Source organism: Acinonyx jubatus, chromosome D4, assembly GCF_027475565.1.
Source record: "Acinonyx jubatus isolate Ajub_Pintada_27869175 chromosome D4, VMU_Ajub_asm_v1.0, whole genome shotgun sequence".
NCBI lineage: Eukaryota > Metazoa > Chordata > Mammalia > Carnivora > Felidae > Acinonyx > Acinonyx jubatus.
In genome coordinates this window covers 5,308,824-5,327,450 of record NC_069391.1, presented here as the reverse complement: position 1 = coordinate 5,327,450, position 18,627 = coordinate 5,308,824, and the positions used below count along the sequence as shown (strand labels likewise).

The 18,627-nt window shown below is 58.0% G+C and overlaps 1 protein-coding gene across 1 annotated transcript in view; it reads left to right on the top strand.

Annotated features, from left to right (window-relative positions):
- Window positions 1–18,220, top strand: part of LAMC3 (laminin subunit gamma 3) — a 56,957-nt gene extending 38,737 nt beyond the window's left edge. Inside the window, exons 15-29 of the mRNA XM_027035413.2 lie at window positions 1,337–1,582; window positions 2,450–2,603; window positions 3,247–3,389; window positions 3,869–4,047; window positions 5,530–5,668; window positions 6,693–6,898; window positions 7,267–7,343; window positions 7,830–7,964; window positions 9,108–9,255; window positions 10,272–10,415; window positions 10,571–10,673; window positions 13,193–13,392; window positions 13,957–14,103; window positions 14,207–14,306; window positions 16,711–18,220. Of these exons, the coding sequence (XP_026891214.2) occupies window positions 1,337–1,582; window positions 2,450–2,603; window positions 3,247–3,389; window positions 3,869–4,047; window positions 5,530–5,668; window positions 6,693–6,898; window positions 7,267–7,343; window positions 7,830–7,964; window positions 9,108–9,255; window positions 10,272–10,415; window positions 10,571–10,673; window positions 13,193–13,392; window positions 13,957–14,103; window positions 14,207–14,306; window positions 16,711–16,961 (2,372 nt within the window). The 3' untranslated portion in view covers window positions 16,962–18,220. The remainder of the gene's footprint in view (window positions 1–1,336; window positions 1,583–2,449; window positions 2,604–3,246; window positions 3,390–3,868; window positions 4,048–5,529; window positions 5,669–6,692; window positions 6,899–7,266; window positions 7,344–7,829; window positions 7,965–9,107; window positions 9,256–10,271; window positions 10,416–10,570; window positions 10,674–13,192; window positions 13,393–13,956; window positions 14,104–14,206; window positions 14,307–16,710) is intronic.
- Window positions 18,221–18,627: the final 407 nt, after the last annotated feature.

Below are 18,627 nucleotides of genomic sequence, written 5' to 3'. Positions count from 1 at the left end.
TTTTTGAAAACTCCCATCTGGGCCCTGGCCCGATGGAGCCCGGCTTGCTAGCTTGACACAGAACCTAAGAATCTGTATTCATAACAGGTGCTCTGGCTAATTCTGATACGCGGTGAAGGAGGAAAATCTCTGATTACACTCTGAGCTTTTAAAACACGTTGCCAGATGTTGTATAAGGCAGAAACTGTCCCACCCCCCACTCCAGGACCCAGGGCCACCCTCGACATCTGGTTCTTTTACAGCTCTTTTGAGATAGGATTCGCATACCCTACAAACCACCCGCTTCTACAACTCCACGTGTTTTGGGGGGGCATACTCCATTACTAATTTCTTAAGTTATGGCAAAAAATATGTAACATAAAATTTGTCATCGGAACCAACCCCCACCCCCCTTCCACAGCCTCTAATAAGCACCGTCCTACTTCCTGTCTCTCTGTATCTGACTCTTCCGGGGACCCCGTACAAGTGACTTCCATCCAATGTTTGTCCTTCTGCGACTGGCTTATTTCACTTGACATAAATGTTTCCAAGGTTCTCAGACATCTGATTTTGTGTCCGGTGGCTCTGAGGTCCATTTGGTCCTATCACATGCCTGCTTTGCTAGGGGACCGCTCTGCAAGCAGCTCCCCCTAGGGCCAGCAGCAGGGAGGGGGCAGGGGGCCCAAGATGGGAGGACCCTGCACCCCACCCTGCCGTCACGCTGCGCCTCTGTTCCATAACCTTCCCCACATTTTCTGGCTCCCCTGGTCTGCAGACTCGAGGTGGATGTGGAAAGTTAGAGAAGTTCAGTCTGGCCCAGGCGGAGAGGTGCTTGAGGGGGATTTGAGGGTGGGGGGAGCAGGGCACTGCTGTGTGTAGAGGAAACAACCCCTGGGAAGGTCGCCTGGGTGGGCGCCAGCCCTGCCCCCCTCATCCCACCAGCACCCCAAGGGCCTCACTGGCGAAGAGGATGGCTGGCGGGATGACAAGGAGGGTGATGACAATGAGCAGGCAGTGACGGCCACTACTGTTGTCGCACCAGGAGCTGTGCTAAGAGCTTTGCACAAATTATCTCACCAAGCCCTCTCCCCGGTCCTCTGCGGCGGCTGCATTACTGTCCCCGCCTTGTAGATGAGGAGCCCGAGTTCAGAGAGGCCCAGGGGCTTGCCCTAGACCGCACAGCCAGCTGATGGCTGAGCTGGGCCCTGGCCCTGGGGCCCTCGCTCTGATCCACAAGGAGACGCGAGGGCCGCTCGCTTTGGTTCACGCCCGCCCTCCCCCCCCCCACCCCTGTGGAGACCCAGCAGCCCCCTCCCTCAGGCCTGCGCCTCCACGTGCAGCCCCCTCCCTTCCCCAGGGCGGCGCTGTGAGATCTGTGATGACGGCTATTTTGGGGACCCTCTGGGGCTCTCTGGGGCCCCCCAGCCCTGCCGGCGGTGCCAGTGCAGTGGGAACGTAGACCCCAACGCCGTGGGCAACTGTGACCCCCAATCTGGCCGCTGCCTGCGTTGCCTGCACAACACAACAGGTGCCCACTGTGAGCGCTGCGAGGAAGGCTTCTACGGGAGCGCCCTGGCCCCTCGGCCCGCAGACAAATGCACACGTGAGTACCCACCTCCCGACCCACGGTGAGGGGAGCGTGGTGGGACCCCTCTCCGCCAGCTCTAGCCATCAACTCCACGGGGCTGTGCAACCTTAGGCAGATTACTCACCTGCTCTGTTTCTTTGTCTGAAAGGTGTGGTAAGGGTTTGCTCTCCTCCAAGGGCTCTCTCAGCCTTGATCTAATCAACTGAGCCTGTGCTTTATTTATTTATTTTTTGCCTTGATGATTTAGCACTTACCTCCAGCTCCGCAGTTAGCACCCATGACGGACCTCCATGGCCACAGCACTCAGCACATTTGTGCTGCCCCGCCCCCCCCCCCCCCACCCCAGGCTCCCATCAGGGTGTTCCTCTCCGCCGCCTGGGTTCACCCTCAGCCCTCTGTCGCCACTCAGAGGGTCATACCTCGGCCCGTGGAGGGCTTCCAGAAATGCTCAGGGAGAAGTTCAGCATTTCCCCCAAACTTACTTGCTCCAGAGCCCTTTCTCCACGTGCCACCTGTCGGCACCCTGCCGGTCTCTTGTTTTATGGAGCCCAGGAGGGCAGGGTCAAGTGACCCGAGACAGTGGGTACAGAGGTCCACCCACGACTCCCTGGCCAAGTCTCTGGCTTTCTCTCCAGCCAGCGGGGGTTCAGGGCAGGCTCAGAAGAGCCCTCTGCCTCCATGATGGTTCTAGGCTGTCTCTCCAAGGACGTAGGAGATGGGTTGCGATTTGAGCCCGGCCCTAGAGCCTTTTTCCAGAAACAGCTTAGGCGTCTGGGCCGAATGTGAGTCATCTCTGTGTGTGCCCCATCTTCTCCTGGACGCCCAAAGGTTGGATGGCAATCTGCATGGTTCCCCAACACCGTTTTCTGCTTCCACCCCCAGCCTGCAGCTGCAACCCGGGGGGCTCAGTCAGTGAGCAGAGACCCTGCGACCCGGCGAGCGGCCAGTGCACCTGCCTGCCTCATGTGACGGGACGGGACTGTAGCCACTGCAGCCCTGGTTTCTATGACCTCCGGCCCGGGAGGGGCTGCCGGAGGTGAGTGGGGTGAGGCTGTGGGCGCCCTTCTCCCTGGGAGTGTCTCCAGGATGGAGGGCGTCCCGGGCAGCCTCCAGAGAGGGATCTGGCTTGGAATGTGCCATGCCAGGCTCCCCGCCAGGTACACCGTGCCCTGTACCAAAGGGGGACAAAGGGATGGTCCCTTGGGGGTCAGACTCGTGGCCCTGCCAACCCAGGATGTGGGCCAAGAACAGCCCTAAGGGATGTCCAGGTGGCCAGGGGGGCCGGTTTGCTCTCTGTCTCCCTTCTCAGTGACGCTGTTGCTTGGTGACCCTTTTGGCCACAACAGCCCCTTCGTGCCTCTGGGGAACAGTGGAGGGCTCCAGGGAAATGCCCGGTGAAACAAACAGGTTTCTTCCTTGCAAGACTCGTCAGAGCCTTTAATATGCTAGTTGCATTGTGACTTCCCAACAGAGGGGTATAGTCTCCAAGATTTATATGTCCCCATAGCCTCTGTGGGGAGGGGAGGGAGTGGCATTTTGTGAGCCTGTGCTTCCCCGGGGGCACAGCTTGGGGAAAGCTGTTTGACATGTACGGACTTCGAGATGGGGCCTGGTGTGCAGAGGATGTGATCTGCAGTCCCGGCCGCTTGTCTCAGACCCGGTCCCTTCCCCTGTCATAGCTGCAAGTGTCACCCACTGGGCTCCCAGGAGGACCGGTGTCACCCCAAGACCGGGCAGTGCCCCTGTCGTCCAGGCGTTGAGGGCCAGGCCTGCGACAGATGCCAGCTGGGTTTCTTTGGCTTCTCCATCAAGGGATGCCGAGGTGAGGAAGCTGGGTGCTTCCCGACCACCCAGAAGGTGGGGCCTGAGGTCTCTGGGCAACGAGGGGCCGCCAGCCGCGTGGCAAGAGAGTAAAGGATCGGGTGGAGGCCTGTCTTCTAAGAGCAGCCATAGAAATATGGAGGGAGGGAGTGTAGGGGACCAAAAATCGAGTCCCAGGCTCCCCTGCTAAATTCCTCTGTGCTGAGGCCATCGGGTCACCTCTCTGGGCCTTGGTTTCCATATTCGTATGACCGGATGGCATGGCAGTTCCTAAACATGGCGGGTTCTCAGACCCAGGGACCCTGAGATAAGTCAGCTGTCACCTCCGACCTTCTGACTCAGTCTCCCAGGAAGGACTCAGGAATGTGGTTGAACCTCTGGCGGGGGGCGGGGGGTCTGGAGTAGCCAGCTGTGAGGATGCAGGGGACCTGGGGGTTCTGATGCGAGGGTCCTCAGCGCCACCTGCCCCGGTCCCCCCAGCCTGCAGGTGCTCCCCGGTGGGGGCCGCCTCGGCACAATGCCATGAGAACGGCACGTGCTTGTGCAGGCCCGGCTTCGTGGGGTACAAGTGTGATCACTGTCAGGAAAACTTCTTCGTCACGCCCGGTGGCACACACTGTCAGCAGTGCCCGTCCTGCTACGCCCTGGTGAAGGAGGAGGTGAGCCCACCCATCCAGGCCCCATCCAAGACGTCTCGACCTACCTCCCGTAACTTCACCCCCCCCCCCACCCCACCACCACCGTGAGCACCAGCTCTGTGCTGGGCACCGGGAAATGACTGCTTCCCCATGGCCCTCTGGCCTTCTGGAACCACTGGTCACCTTCTCCCTGTGCTCACCCAGCCATCTGGCTGACGCCAGCCCCGCTCAACCCTCACCTCTGCTCGTCCCTATCTCCTGAGTGGACAGGAGGACAGCACCTGTCACCGGGTGTCCTTCCCAACCACCCAGACCCAGGTCTCACGCTTCCTCAAGTTCAGTGGGGACGAGACCATAGATGGCCCTTGGCGGGGAGGGTCGGGAGGAGGGCCAGGCCAGTTCCGGGGCGCGAGTAGAATTTTGAGCAGGGAGCTGGTGTGATGCAGGGGTGAGGAGCATGACCTCTGGGGTTCCCCTCTCCAAACCCGTTAGTTGTCCCCAGCAGCAGGTAACAGCTTGGGTAAATTTCGTCTCTCTCTCCTGCGACCCCTTACCTGAAACTGGTGAGACCAGCCTTCAGAATGGTGATACTGTCGAAAGACATAATGATGGGTGCTGAATATTAGCCACCCCCCTCCCCCCCAGCAGTGTCTGGGTCAGTCCCTGCAGTCAAACCCATTGATGTGTCTGCAGGAAAACAGACAAACGGTCCCACCCAATAAAAAATAAGGACCACCAACAGCCTAGGTCAGAACGGTTTTGCTTCTAAATGAGTTTAGAATATTTTTAACCTCATTTTGCCACCAAATAAAGAACGGAAAGCCCTGTGGTTTCTCAGAACATTCTGGACTTTGGACTCGAAGAGAGAGCTCAGGATCTGCATCTTGTGGCCCTTAGGGTGCTTACAAGTTGAACGAGAGCTGGTGCGTGGCCAGCAGCCGCTAGGGGCTGGCTCCTAGCAAGTGCTCTATAAATGCAGTCATTGTATGTGATTTGGGGGACGCCTGGCTGGCTCAGTCAGTAGAGCATGCAACTCTTGATCTCAGGGTTGGGAGTTCAGACCCCGGGTTGGGCATGGAGCCTACTTAAAAAGAATAAATAAATAAATAAATAAATAAATAAATAAATAAATAAATGCAAATAAAAATAAATAAAAAAACAGTGCTAGGAGGCATTGCATGGCATACTTATTCAGTCAGCGGTATCCACCTACACCTGCTCTTTGGCAATATAGCAGGACAGACGTATTCTCCTGGGGATTCCCTTTCCATCCCTCTCTCAGCTAACAGGTGCCATGGGTGTGAGAAGGGAAGGGACCGCCATGAGGAAGGGTGGGCAAAAGCTGGTTCTTAAAGGTCTGGTGTGTCCTCAACTTTGATGCCCAGGATAAGCTAGGAGAAGGGGACCATCAGGGAGGGAAGGCAGGACAGAAGCCAGGGGAGAGGTGTGCAGACAGGACTTCCAGGCCACCAGCCTCACATGCCCTTCTTTTCCTAACTCCAGGCTTCCAAGCTGAAGGCCAGGCTGACCCTGATGGAGGGGTGGCTGCAAGGGTCCGACTGTAGTGAGCCCTGGGGACCACTGCACATTCTGCAGGGAGAGGCCCCACGGGGAGACGTCTACCAGGGACGTCTGCTGCAAGGTAAGCAGGCAATGGGATGGCTGGCTGATCAGACACCCCCTTTGGAGACCTTCATTCTGGTCTCAGGATGCTTTGAAGGCTCTGAGCTCGGTCCTAGAAGAACTCACTTCCTGGGAGAGCCTGTCCTCCCCAACTAAGTGGGCTCCTCCCATGACACAGCCTTGCCCCCACCCCAGGCCTTTCCTTCAATGTCCCCAACTCAGTTGTACTTTGTAACTCTATTAGTCTCTGACTATAACATCTATCCCCTGTGTCCCACCGGACTGTAAGCTGGGTGAGGACAGGAGTTGGGTCAGCTCATTAGTTCAGTCAAGCAACAAATAATCATTGAGGTGCTGTCCCGGGTGCTGAACAGGTAACATTTCTGCTGTCTTGACGGTTGGCCATTTTGCTCATTCCCCAGTATAGAATAGAAATAAACAAGTACGTGAGAAAAAAACAAAAACAAAAGAAACCTGTTATTAGAGCCAGGTGGAATTTGGCCTTGGGACACCGCAATTTGGGAAGTATTGAAAATGAATTGACTCTTCTGTATAATTTCATGTTCATAAGTATTTATGCTCCTTTAGCGGTCAGGCATAGGTAAGCTGAGCACTTGTTAGCAAGACTAATGATCAGAACAGAGAGCTTCCAGATGCTGTGTGTTAAAACGACCATACTGACCCACACTGCAGATCACAGAGCCGACTCAAGGTGGAGGCATTTCTGCTGTCTCAGATTCAGGAATTGCTTGTTGTGGCTCTAGCAGACCTGAGTTCCTTCTAGTCCCTCATCTGTGGCGGACTTCCTATGTGGGAAGCCTTGGGTCGTGATTTGCCTTCTCGGGGCCTCAGTCTTGGCATTTGTAAAATGAGAAGGCTCTTCCCTTGGAGCTGACTGGTAGTGGTTGGTGCTCAAGTCTGGTGACAGAGCTAAGCTGTGCCCAGGCAGAGTCCAGGCACAGATGGGGGCCCCCGAAGGTGGGTGCTTTGTTGTAAAGCATCAACTGCTCTGTGACCCTGGACTCTACCCGGGCTTCATGCAGGAGCCCGGGAAGCCTTCCTGGAGCAGGTGACAGGCCTCGAGGGTGCTGTGAAGGCTGCCCGGGAGCAGCTGCGCACGCTGAGCAGGAGTGTCCACTGTGCCCGGGCCGGAACAGAGAAGACCTGCATCCAGCTGGCGGACCTAGATGCAGCACTGGAGTCCTCGGAGGAGGAGATTCTGCAGGCGGCCCTTGTCCTCAGATCTCTGGTACCACGTCCTGGGCCCACCTGGTGACCTAGTGGCTGGGCTGTGCCTCTTTGGAGAGTCTCCATTTCATCTGCGGAATGGGGGAGGGGGTCACACAGCACCCCTTCTGCTGATTAGTGGTATAATGTCTGCCTAGAACAAGGCATGTTCCAGGGGGAGAGTGAATGTCCATCGAATGAATGGTGGGTGTCATTACTGCTGTTTCTACGTTCTGGGATCTGCTCACCGGGTGCTGACTTTGAGACTACCTTTGAGCGTATATAAAATGACTGGCACAATTTAGTTCTGCCCAGGAATTTAGCCAAATGGGGCCCTTGCTCTTCAAGGATGGCCATCAGCTTCCTCCCCTCTCCATTTCTTCTCTAAAGGTGATTCCTCAGGAAGGGTCCAGCCAGCCCACCACCTGGAGCCACCTGGCCACCGAGGCCCGTGCCCTTGCCAGGAGGTGAGGCCCCAGGCCCCGGGAGCCTGGTGAGGTCTTGCCCACACAGTCTGGAAGGGAGCCCAGTCCTTCTCGGGGGCGGAGGGGCGGGTTCCCAGATCAGGATCAGCTGCACAGATGCCCCTCTGCCTGGATTCAAACCCAGGCCGTCCTGACCACTCTCTTCTGTGGTGTCTTTATGAGGGTGACCATATCATTATTGTCCAAACTGAGATTTTTTGTGTGATAAGAGGCCCTAATGATCATTATGCCAGGACAACAGGCATAAACTCAATGTAACGGGCACGGGGGCATGGGTGGGTCCCTTCCCTGGGAGGGTCCCTTCCCATCAGCCTTTGTTGTGCATCCAGCAGCGGGAGAAGAAGAACTTGGCCTTTGGGGCTGGACTTTGGGATGATGGGAGTCCCACATGCTGGGAGGTGTGGATTTGGGTGCAGGCCCCCTTCTGCATGGGTTCCTGGTGACAGTCAAATGGGCATTTCCATACAGCCACAGGGACACCACTGCCAAGATTGAGGCCACTGCGCGGAGGGCCCTGGTCGCCTCCAACACCAGTTATGCGCTTCTCTGGAGTCTGGTGGAGGGCAGAGTGGCCCTGGAGGCCCAGCAGGAACTGGAGGACAGGTGAGGCCTCCCGGGTGTGGGTGGAAGCTTGAGTTGGCCTCCTGCAGCTGACGGGGCCTGGCTGGAGGCTGCTGGTTCCAGAATTGGCTTCCGTCCCAAGTCCTGACGCCCTCTGGGTAGATGGGTGGGGATGTCTGGGTGGTACCTTACAAGAACACATTTATGCCTGGGGGTGAAGCTCAGCCTCTGGAGAGAAGGGGTGAGAACTTGAACCAGGAGGGTCCAGAGCAACACCTCTCTCTTTCTTGCCCCTGCAGCGTCCCCCAGCCCCACCCCAGACCCCACAGGCAGCTCCTTTCAGGCACCAGCTTCCTTCTTGGCCTCTGCTTCTCTCCTCTGGGTGACCCTCTTATATCCTCCTCAGTCAAAGGGTCAAGAGAGACCCAGCAAGGCCTCACTAAGTCCCGATTTGACTTCCTAGATGAGAGAATGTGATTAGCCCAGCTCAGATCAGGTGGCCAGCCCTGAGCCCACTGGCAGGGGGTAGGGTGGGTGAGGTCACATGACCCACTCCCGGGGCAGGGGTGGGAGCACAGGCTCTCTGAGAAGTGGGGAAGGGATGAGAGACAGCAGGGGGGGGTCTGTGTCCCAGCTGTGCTCACTGTGGAGCTGGGCGGAGAGGGGAGGGTGTGGGTAGCTGGAGGGGACAGGAAACCTGTTCTAGGTGGTTAACTACAGCACCTTGAAGCTGAGGGTCTTCAGAGCCCAGGGCTATCCATTTATCTGGAGAGCCACACGCCCAAGGTCACCCCAGGGCAAGGCGGAGGCCTGGGCTGCTGTCCCTTCTCCAACACTAGGCATTTTCCTCTTCGTGATGCAGCCAGAGGCTCCAAATATTTGCAAAACATATGATTCTCGAGTGGAAACCAAGCCCAAGCCCCTTCAGAAGAGAGCGTTTGAATTGAATGAGTGAAGAAACAATGTGGTGCCTCTGCTGCCTTTTCCATTCATTCGAAAGCTGCGGAGTTAGCGGCCGAGTTAGCGGCCAGTCTCGGGGCCAGCTGCTGGGTGCCAACCCTGCAGAGGGCAGGTCTGCCTGGGAGGTTGCCAGAGGGCTCCTGTGGGGGTGGGGGGGGGGGACATCCACAGGGAAGGAGAGCCCCGTGCCCTGCCCTGTGAGCCACCTTTGCTGTCTCCTCTCAGGTACCAGGAGGTCCAGGCCGCCCAGAAGGCGCTGGGCACGGCTGCGGCAGAGGTGCTGCCCGAAGCTGGGAGGGCGCTGGCCGCCGCGCAGCAAGCTGATGAGGATGCAGCCCTGCGCCCGGCCTCGCTGGCCGCCCCTGCAGCACTGGTCAGCCCCGCCGTCCTTGGAGCTCTGCATGGGGCGGGGGGCGGAGAATGTGGCAGCTGGGAAACCAGTGTGGCCCAGGCAGAGGCAGACGATGTGGCTTATTTTTAACTATATGGCAGTCGATGAACACGAGATAATCCACCTCCCTGGCTTGGCAGAGCACCTGCCTGGCACAGTTAGAGCTCGGCCAGTCTTTGTTGTTGATTGTGGTAATAATAGCAAGGGCAGGTGTCTTCTCCATAGTGGCATTAGCAAAGGCACCAGACGGACATGGGATCAAATCCCCAGCGCCACTGCTCCAGATCTGTGCCCTTGGCCAAGGTCACTTTCCCTCCCGGCACCCTCAGTTCATTCCTCTGCGAGATAGAACTCACCCCTCAGGTAATTTTAGGGCTGCGTCCGTGGGGGCCGGGAGCGGATTCACACACAGTATGCAAAGTGGCCCTCAGCACCTCCGGACAAATCAGCTCCATCGTATCTCCCCAGTGATCCTGAAACCCCAAAACTCAGAAACTGCGCTTTAAGAAAGAGACTAAGCTTATACAAATGCCCTGGGGGCCAAACCTTCCTGGCCCGAAGCTGCATATTTGGGGTCCTCGCTTCCCTCACCCCAAACGTGAAGAGTAACATGCACGTTTTAAGGGGTTTGGCCCTGAACGTGGCCCCGGATGCCACCAAAGGTGTTAGATGATATTCAGCACCTCCACGGCTCTGCTTCTCTCAAGTCGGGAAAATTCTGAATTTGGAAATACGTCTGGCCCCAAAGTTTCAGCGGAGGTTGTGGACCTGGGAAAGGAAATGCAGGTCAGGGAGGCCTGGCTCCTAGTAGTGGGTAGGGCTGGAGTCTGAGACAGGTTCTCCAGCCTGGTGTCTCCCGCCCTGGCTCCCCTTCTTCCTGGGGTCCACAGGCAGCCCTATCCCCGCCATTCCTGTCCCTGGGCGCCTCCCACCCGGTAGAGGATCTGCCCCACGGACCTTCCTGCCAGGCCCTGCCTGAGCCCATCATCTCCCTGCAGAAGTCCGAGGCCGGGGCCCTGGGCCTGAAGGCACAGGCCCTGGAGAAGACAGTTGCATCTAGAGAGCGTGTGGTCACCGAGGCTGCCGGGGTCCTCCAGGCCACCGCCCAGGCCGTGCTGTGGAAGACCGAGCCCCTCACACAGGTGGGCTCATGTCCTTTGAGGCAGGCACCTGGCCGGGCTGCCCCGAGAGTGTCCTGGGGTGGGCGGTCCAGGAGAGGGAAAGGCAAAGACCCGAAATAGCTCCTCCCATCCCTCCGGTGTCTCCCACCTGCCGAGCCTCTCTCTTCTCTCTCCAGCTACGCCAGCAGGCCAGAGCCGCCCTGACCCGGGCTTCCTCATCCGTCCAGGCTGCCACGGTGACTGTCACGGGAGCCAGGACCCTGCTGGCCGACCTGGAGGGTATGCGTGCCTTGCCGAGCCCTGGGCTTCTTGATGCATGTTTGCCCGTGACAGCCACCTGGACTCTTGCCTCAGCCGGGGCAGCCGGGCCACAGGAGACAGAAGTCCAGTTGTGTGGGCATAAGCCAAGTAGCACTTCCCCCCACCCCCGGCCGGGACCCCTCCCGGGGCTGCTTGACGTGGCCTCACACACCTCTCACTGGGTACTCACCCACACGGCTGTCAGCCATCAGACCACACATGGAGCCCGTCGGGGCCGAATCCGATGCCATCGACTATCCGTTCCTGGTCTCGTCTGCCCTGGCCGGGGGTCCTGCCACCTGGTACAAACAGCTGCCACCGTCCAGGGTTCAGCTGGGGCCGCAGGGAGGGAGGCAGAGTTCTCTTTAGGAAGGGGGTGTGGGTCGATGCCAGTCCAGGTTTCCTTTGCGCTTTAGGAAAATGAGGCTTAAGTGGTCGCATTTCATAGATGTGTAGACCAAGGGAAGGGATTGGTGGTAACTGTCCCTGGGTCAGAGAGGTGCTAAATGGAAACCGTCCAGTGTTAGGATTCCCCAGCTCCGTGTCCCCCTGTGGCATAGGCTTCTCTGATGTCCTCTTTGCCCTTTATTCGTGGCTCTGCACCAACGAGCTGGATCAAACAGGAACACGCTCAGCGCCAGAGGCCCCTTGGGGTCTGAGACCGGAAGCCAGGCCCTGCTTGATCCCGGTTCTACAGACTTCCTTCCCGACCCTCCCCACTGCCTCTGAGAGATGTGGCTCCAGCCAGGGGCCCCTAGCCTCTGGGACAGAGGGTGAGCTGGTCAGTGCCTCCTATTCTCTAGGCTCCTCTGTGGCTCCTCTGTGGTCTGAAGTCTTGCTCACTCACCGGTCGGGGGCTTCCGATGGGGAAGGCGTGGCCCTGTGCACTTGGCTCTGAGTTGTGTTTAGGAAAATGTAAATCCAATGATACCTGGTGGTGGAATATTAGGATTTTGGGACATTAAAATGATCAGGGTTGCTAAAGCAACCCCTTCAGGGGGCAGGGGACTCACGCACCCTCTGCTTGCCTACCTCCAGTGATTGTGTGCTCACTACCTCACGGGGCATCACCTTCTCACTGTTGGATATACTGCATGGAAATTTGCCTCCCTGGTGCAGTACTATGATCCACACAAGGACTTATCGCAAACCTTTAACCCCAGGTTCTTTCCCCCCTTCCTTCCCCTTTTCCGAGACACCCTCTGTCACTACCCGTTGGCCTGTGCCCAGGTGGCATTCAGGATGAAAGGAAAGTTCACGGGGTGAATTAGCCCAAGACATGATCTACCAAGAGTGGGTTTGTGTTCAAATAAGTTTAGGAAATGTCACTACTATGGCGCCTTCTTGAGGCCATACAGTGTGCCCCCATTAAAGGCTCTGAGAAGTCCTGCATTAAAGAAAACTGGTTCTTTTTATGTAAGCTTAATTGATGTTTTCTACTGACGTTTGTTAATACCCCCATAAAGTTAGTTCTCCGTGGAGTGTGTTTTAAGTAACACCCAATTTTGTGTACGAGAAGCAAAGTCGATCCTATTTCTGGATTATCTTCAGAAAAAGGATGTGGTATTCTGCCTTAGAAGGCTTGATTCTTTCAAAAATTTGACTATAATCAGTATTCCTGATTTCCCTTAGAATTTTATCTGAAAGGAAGGGAGAAAGTCTCTCTTCTTTACAGAGGGAAACTACTTCTGATTAGATAATAAAGCCTATGCACATTGTAATACCTGTCTTTTTATCTTGGCTGCTAGGAAGCTCAGAGGTAAATAGAGCATTCACTGCCTGCCACATCCTTATCCTAATTTTCTGGCACTTCTCACCCCTCTTTTTCCCTTCCTCATCCCCCCAATTACGTATGGCCCTTGGTTTTTCATTTTAGCGGTCCAGTCGTTGACTTACCTATCACTGTAAGTTGCCTAAAGCCCTTTTAGAAATCGATGAGACACAAAAACAAAGAGCTGAGTGGATTTGCTGGGTCCTGTGCTGTGACTCCCCATCGGCCAAGGGTGACTTCCCAGCCTTGGCCCAGGCACTGAACACCGTGTGGTTTTGTGATTTTATTTTGTATATTCATTTTTATCTACTTGTTAACGTTTCTTTATTTTTGAGAGCGTGTGCGTGGGGGAGGGGCGAGAGAGAGGAGGACAGAGGATCCGAAGCCGGCTCTGTGCTGACAGCAGCGAGCCCGATGTGGGGCTCGAACTCACGACCCGTGAGCCAAAGTCGGACGCTCAACCCACTGAGCCACGCAGGTGCCCCGTGTACTTTTGTGATTATAATAAATTTCACGATATAATGCGAATCTTTACATTCACCGAGCAGTATGCGTTGCTGATGATTCGTTTGTTCCCCAGACGAGCCTGAGGAGGTTACACGTGTGTCTCCTGCGTCTCGAACCTCCGCTCACGTCGTCTGAGGGTCGGGTGTCTGGTGGTGACTGGCCCTCGAGGGTCATGAGCCAAGAGCCCGCCCCGCTGACCCAGCCTGTCCCGGGTTTGCAGGAATGAAGCAGCAGCTTCCTTCGCCCAAGGACCGGGCCACGCTGGGGAGGAAGGCAGGCGTGGTCAGGGGCAGGCTCCTTCCAGACTTGAGAAAGAAGACCAAGCAGGCGGAGAGGATGCTGGGAAATGCGGCGTCTGTCTCCTCCAGTGCCAAGAAGAAGGGCCGTGAAGCCAAGACGTTGGCTGAGGACAGTGCTAAGGTCAGGGCCACCGATGTGACAGCAGTGACGTCCCTGCCTCCTGGGCCTGTGGGTGGGCTATCATACAAGGGCTGCCCTTGTGTAGGTTAAACGTAGTCCCTACAGATCTGCCCCGTTCCGTGTACACAGTGCTGAATGCTCCACACTTCCTGAGGGCTCAGTGGCTCCCAGGCTCTGAGCCCTGGAGCGTCATTCAAGCTGTTGAGTCCTCGACAAACAGGTGTCACTGTTGTCCCTGTCGGACAGGTGGGGACCCTGAGTACCCGCCCGGTGTAGGAACTTAAATCACGCGACCAGGAACCTCACCTAGATCTGCTGGGCTTTGCTCCCCAAACTTCTAGGCTCTTGCTTTTGAACCGGGGCCGAAGTCTAGCCCAGGTGCCTCCCCCAGCCCCCACTGACTTTGTGCGTGTAGCCGGCACCCGGGACACGCTTGTGGAATGAATGAATGATCTGGTGCGCGATTCGATGACTGCTTGGCGTTACTGTTGGACGTGCTCCTTACCTCTGAAAGGACTTACTCCACTCCCCCTCTTCTCCCTGCCTCTGCTGCCCACCCCCCAGCTCGCCAGGGCCTTGCTGAGGGACGGGAAGCAGGAGCATCGCCGGGCAGGCCGGCTGTCCAGCCAGGCGCAGGCGACGCTCCGACAGGCCTCGCGGCAGGTGCTAGCCTCACAAACCCGCCGACAGGAGCTGGAGGAAGCTGAGCAGGTACGTGGGCCCAGACCCCCCCCCCCCCACACACACACACCCCCCATTTCCTTCTGGCCCCGGAGCCAGCAGGGCGCCGCTCAAGCTCTCCCTCCCTCCCAAGGTGGGTGCCGGGCTGCGTGCCGTGGAGCAGCAGATCTGGGAATCGCGCACGTCCCTGGAAGAGGACGTCCGGGCCTTGTTGGAGCTACTTGCCAGGCTGGGTAAGGAGACCCAAGGCTGGGCCCGGATCCCCTGGGTCCCTGGAGCACCTCGGGGACCTTCTGTGAGGCTCAGTCCTAGAGATTTCCTCCTTGCCCTCGTCTACACAGGGTTCCCCCTCCTCCCCAGCCACAAGCATTTGTAACAGCCCCAGGCCCCCATGCGAGGTGGGGCTGGTGTCCATTCACTGTGTGCCCCCAGGGCCACTAGTCTGGGGGGTGGGGAGGGAGACACGGAAAACTCATCACACACACAACGTGTGTGGGTACCACAGGGGCAGATCGGCCCTGAGTGTTGAGGGTTTCAGAGGAGGAGAGAGGATGTCACAGAAGCCATCTGGCATCGAGATCATGTGCTGGGGCTTGGCCGTGAGACCTTGGGAAAACCACTCTGCCTCTCTGTACCTCAGTTCCCCCATCTGTAAAATGGGAGTAACGCTCGGGTCACTTAGAGGCCGTTGCCACGCTGTGGGGTGCGAGTCCGTCAACAGCAGCTCTCAGGGAGGAGGAAGAATCGAGAAGAGCCTCAGTAAGGAGACATTTCAGGGTGAGGGGGACAGCCCCCACCAAAGCATGGAGGCCTCGGAGCAGGGGAAGGGGTGGGGGGACAGCAGGCGTGCAGTGTTAAAAATTGTGGTAAGATACACATAACATAAAATCTGCCGTTGTGACCATCTTTAAGCACACACTTCAGTGGCCTTAAGCACATTCCCAGTGTTTTGCAGCCATCACCACCATCTGTCTCCAGAACTTTCCCGTCTTCCACCCCAACCACTCTGCACCCATTGGATGTGAATTCCCTGTGCCCCCAGCCCCTGGCCCTCCCCGTTCTCTTTCAGTCTCCATGAACTTAACACTCTTAAGGACCTCCTATCAGTGGACTCACACAGCATTTGTCCTTCTGTGGCTGGCTTCTGTCCCTTAGTGTCACGTCCTCAGGCTCACCCGCGTACGGCATTTCATTTATCATTATTAATAAGGGGAAGAATCACCACATTCTGCGTTTTGCCTGCATGCCAGGCCCACGCTAAGCTATTTGCACACGTGATCTCCTGGAATCCTCATTCTCCGATTTCGAGGCAAGGATACAGATTCGCTTGCCATTTTGCAGACGGGCAGTCTGAGGCTCGGAGAGTTTAAATGGTGTGCCCAGGGCCCCACAGCCAGGCGGTGGGGAAGCCGAGGTTCACACGCGGGTCTAACCAATTCAGAGTGCCCCCTTGTAGCCACCGGTCCATACCCAGCGCCAAGGACCCGGAGTACAGGACACAGTGCCCAGCACAGAGCAAGCGCACTGTGAGGGTAAAGCTGCTTTGGCGATTGCGATCGTTTATTTGCTCGTGCCGGTGCCGTGCTTGACTTGGGGCTGCAGGAGTGGACAGCCCGCAGCTGGACCCCACCCCGGTGCCTGGGAGCCCCAGAGGGGCACGTGGAGTGTGCCGGCAGCCTGAACCTGAATTTGCTAGAAGGCCGGGCAGTTTGGACTTCCCTGCGGATGGTGGGGCCTCTCGAGGTCTTTGCGGGGAGCAGGACCTGCCCAGGCTGGCAGGGCTCGGCTCTCCTCTGCCTCTTCCTGCCCCTGTTTCAGCTCCTGCCACTGCCTGCCCTCCAACCGCCACCCTCATTGCCCGGGAAATTCAGGGCTAGCGAGAGCCCTAGGCCCATAGGGATGCCGTGGGATTAGAAGCCATTTAGAACCTCCTTCCCCCTCCCCACTACTCTCCCGCCTGCCTGAGCCTTGCCTTCCTGTTGAATGTCACCCTTAAATGACAAGGTGACAGGGGCCAGGTGGGACACACAGACTACAGATTGCACTCCGCCACCACCAGCAAGTTCAAATCTGAGCGCCAGGCCCCCACCTCCTTGTTGTACCCCTGGAGAGGCTCTGGGAAGTCCTTAACTCCAAGAAACAGAGTTAATCCGTGCTGGGCCAGGACGAAACCCCACTGCCTGCTTCCCAGCCCTCAATCTAATGCCAGAGATGCTGCTTTTTACCCCAGTGGCCGTCCACATCCCAGCGTAGGTATACCTGTAAATGTGTGCTCTTGGTAAATCAACAATGGTATGTGGGGGGAGCCAGCAGGAATCATGGGGACCTTGTGCGCACACACTGGCATTGGGAAGTGGACTCAGGATGCACACAGAGCCTTCTTTTTATCAGCAACAGAGATGAACAGTTGCCCAGGGCTGCCCAGGGGGAAAGTTTCAGAGCCTTCACGTGAACCCGGTGGGGTGCCCCGGCCAGGCACACCGCCCTCTCTGGGTCCCTTGCTTTCCTGGTAGATTGTGGGCAGTCAGGATCCTGGAAACTCTGGGCTGGCAAGGGTCTCCGGGATGGGGGCTGAACAGGCCTCTGGGGCCTGCAGGGGAGCTGGCCTGTGCTGAGGCCGTCTGTGCCCCTCTGCAGGGTCACTGGACACCCACCAAGCCCCAGCCCAGGCCCTGAACGAGACCCAGTGGGCACTGGAGCGCCTGAGGCTGCGGCTGAGCCCGCCGGGGGCCCTGCAGGAGAAACTGAGGCTGTTGGAGCAGGAGTCCAAGCAGCAGGAGCTGCAGATCCAGAGCTTCGAGAACGACCTCGCGGAGATCCGTGCCGACAAGCGGAACCTGGAGGCCATTCTGCAGAGCCTGCCCAAGAGCTGTGCCAGCTGGCGGTGAGGGCCGCCCAGACCCCCCGCTGCGGCCCTAGCCCGGGCACGCGCACGCACCTCACAGGCGCACCCAACACAGCCCGCTGCTCGGTGTGCCCACCCCAAGGGGATCCTCACGTCGCCTTCCAAGTCCATGCCTGCATCCCCTCCGTTCCCGCCAGCGTGGAGGTACATACACGGTTCACCCAGGCGGCCGTGCCCACCACCATCGGCGCACGCTCCCGTGCCGTGACGCACAAACACGCACACCGCAGTGTCAATAGCACGTCCACAATACCTGTGGACACAACGCGCACACGCATGCAAGTCCCTCTCTCCGTGCCCACGTTACAGTCGGTCCACAGTCAAGTACTGAGCTCTGGATGCTGGAGGAGTTATGTTAACTACCCTCTGGCACTAACATACCCACTCTTGGCTCCTGAAGGCAAGGACCCAGGCCGAGCCGGTGCTTGAGAGGCTGAGGGGGGGCCATCTGCAGAGATCAGGGTGGGGTTCCGCAAGAGCCAGAGCCCCCAGCCCCAGAGCTACCCCCTGTCCCACAGCTTCCCACCCGCCACACACACACACACACACACACACACACACACACACCCTCGAGCAGCTCAGCGCAGCCGAGGGACCAGATCCTAGGAGGGGGGGGGGTCTCAGCAGTGGAGCCTGAGGCCCAGGGAATCCTGGGGCCGTGGCGCAGCCTGTGCAGCCGGCTGGGAGGATGGCCCACCCCTGCACGGCTACCACTGACTTTGTAGAATACTTTGTTCTGAAGATCCTGGGAATCACATGCCCTGGGCCCCGGTGCACCTTTCGGCCTGTGGCCCGTCCAAAAAAGCTGCGCCTCAAGGGCCTGAAGGGGCCTGAGTCGGGGAGACTGGGGTCATGTGGGAGCTCCTCTTTGTAACCCCATGACCCCAGTTGGCCTTTGACTGACTGACACTGACCCTAAGGCCCTGTGGCCCCAGCTGCCACCAGGGAGGCCCCTGCAGGGTGTGGAGGCCTGGCTGCCACTCTGGTCCGTCCTGCTGGGGAGTCCCCCTGTGGCCAGGCCCCCCCTGGCAGCCTCTGTCCAGAATTCCTGGTACTTTCTCCCGGAGCCCCGCCCCTTTCCCAGGGCCCTCTTCCTGGTAGACAGCAGACCGTCTGCCCTGGGACAGGTGCTTCAGGGGACCCACCACCCCTCCCATGGCTCTTTTGACCCCAGGCAGGGGGCACTGGCAGCAGCATGAACCAGCTCTGTGTAATGTGAAAATAAAGGACCCCTTTACCCGCTGGGTGGCATGCCTCTGGTCTTCTGCTGGTTCGCAGCAGGGGCCCTGGCTGTGGGTGCCGACTCACTACCCTGGCACGTGGATGCACACACCCAGCACCCAATGGGTGGGTACGAGAATGTTCCGTGATCCGTCTTGTGCCCGTGCAGTACCAGGAAGGCGGCAAGAGCTGAGCTCACTGGCTTTGCCGGGGTCTCCCCATGGCGAGGGCTTTGCTGGGGTCCTGTGACCATAGTCACCTACTCTCTCCTCTCTGCTGCAGGGGGTTATCGGGAAACGTCTAGGGGAGCATGAGGGGCCCTCTGCTGACCTCTGGGGCAGGAAACAGTGAACTCAAAATCACGTGTCCCCCGGCACAAGAAGGCCCAGGGAGCGACCCCAATGAGGAGGAGAAGGAGGGCTTTGGGC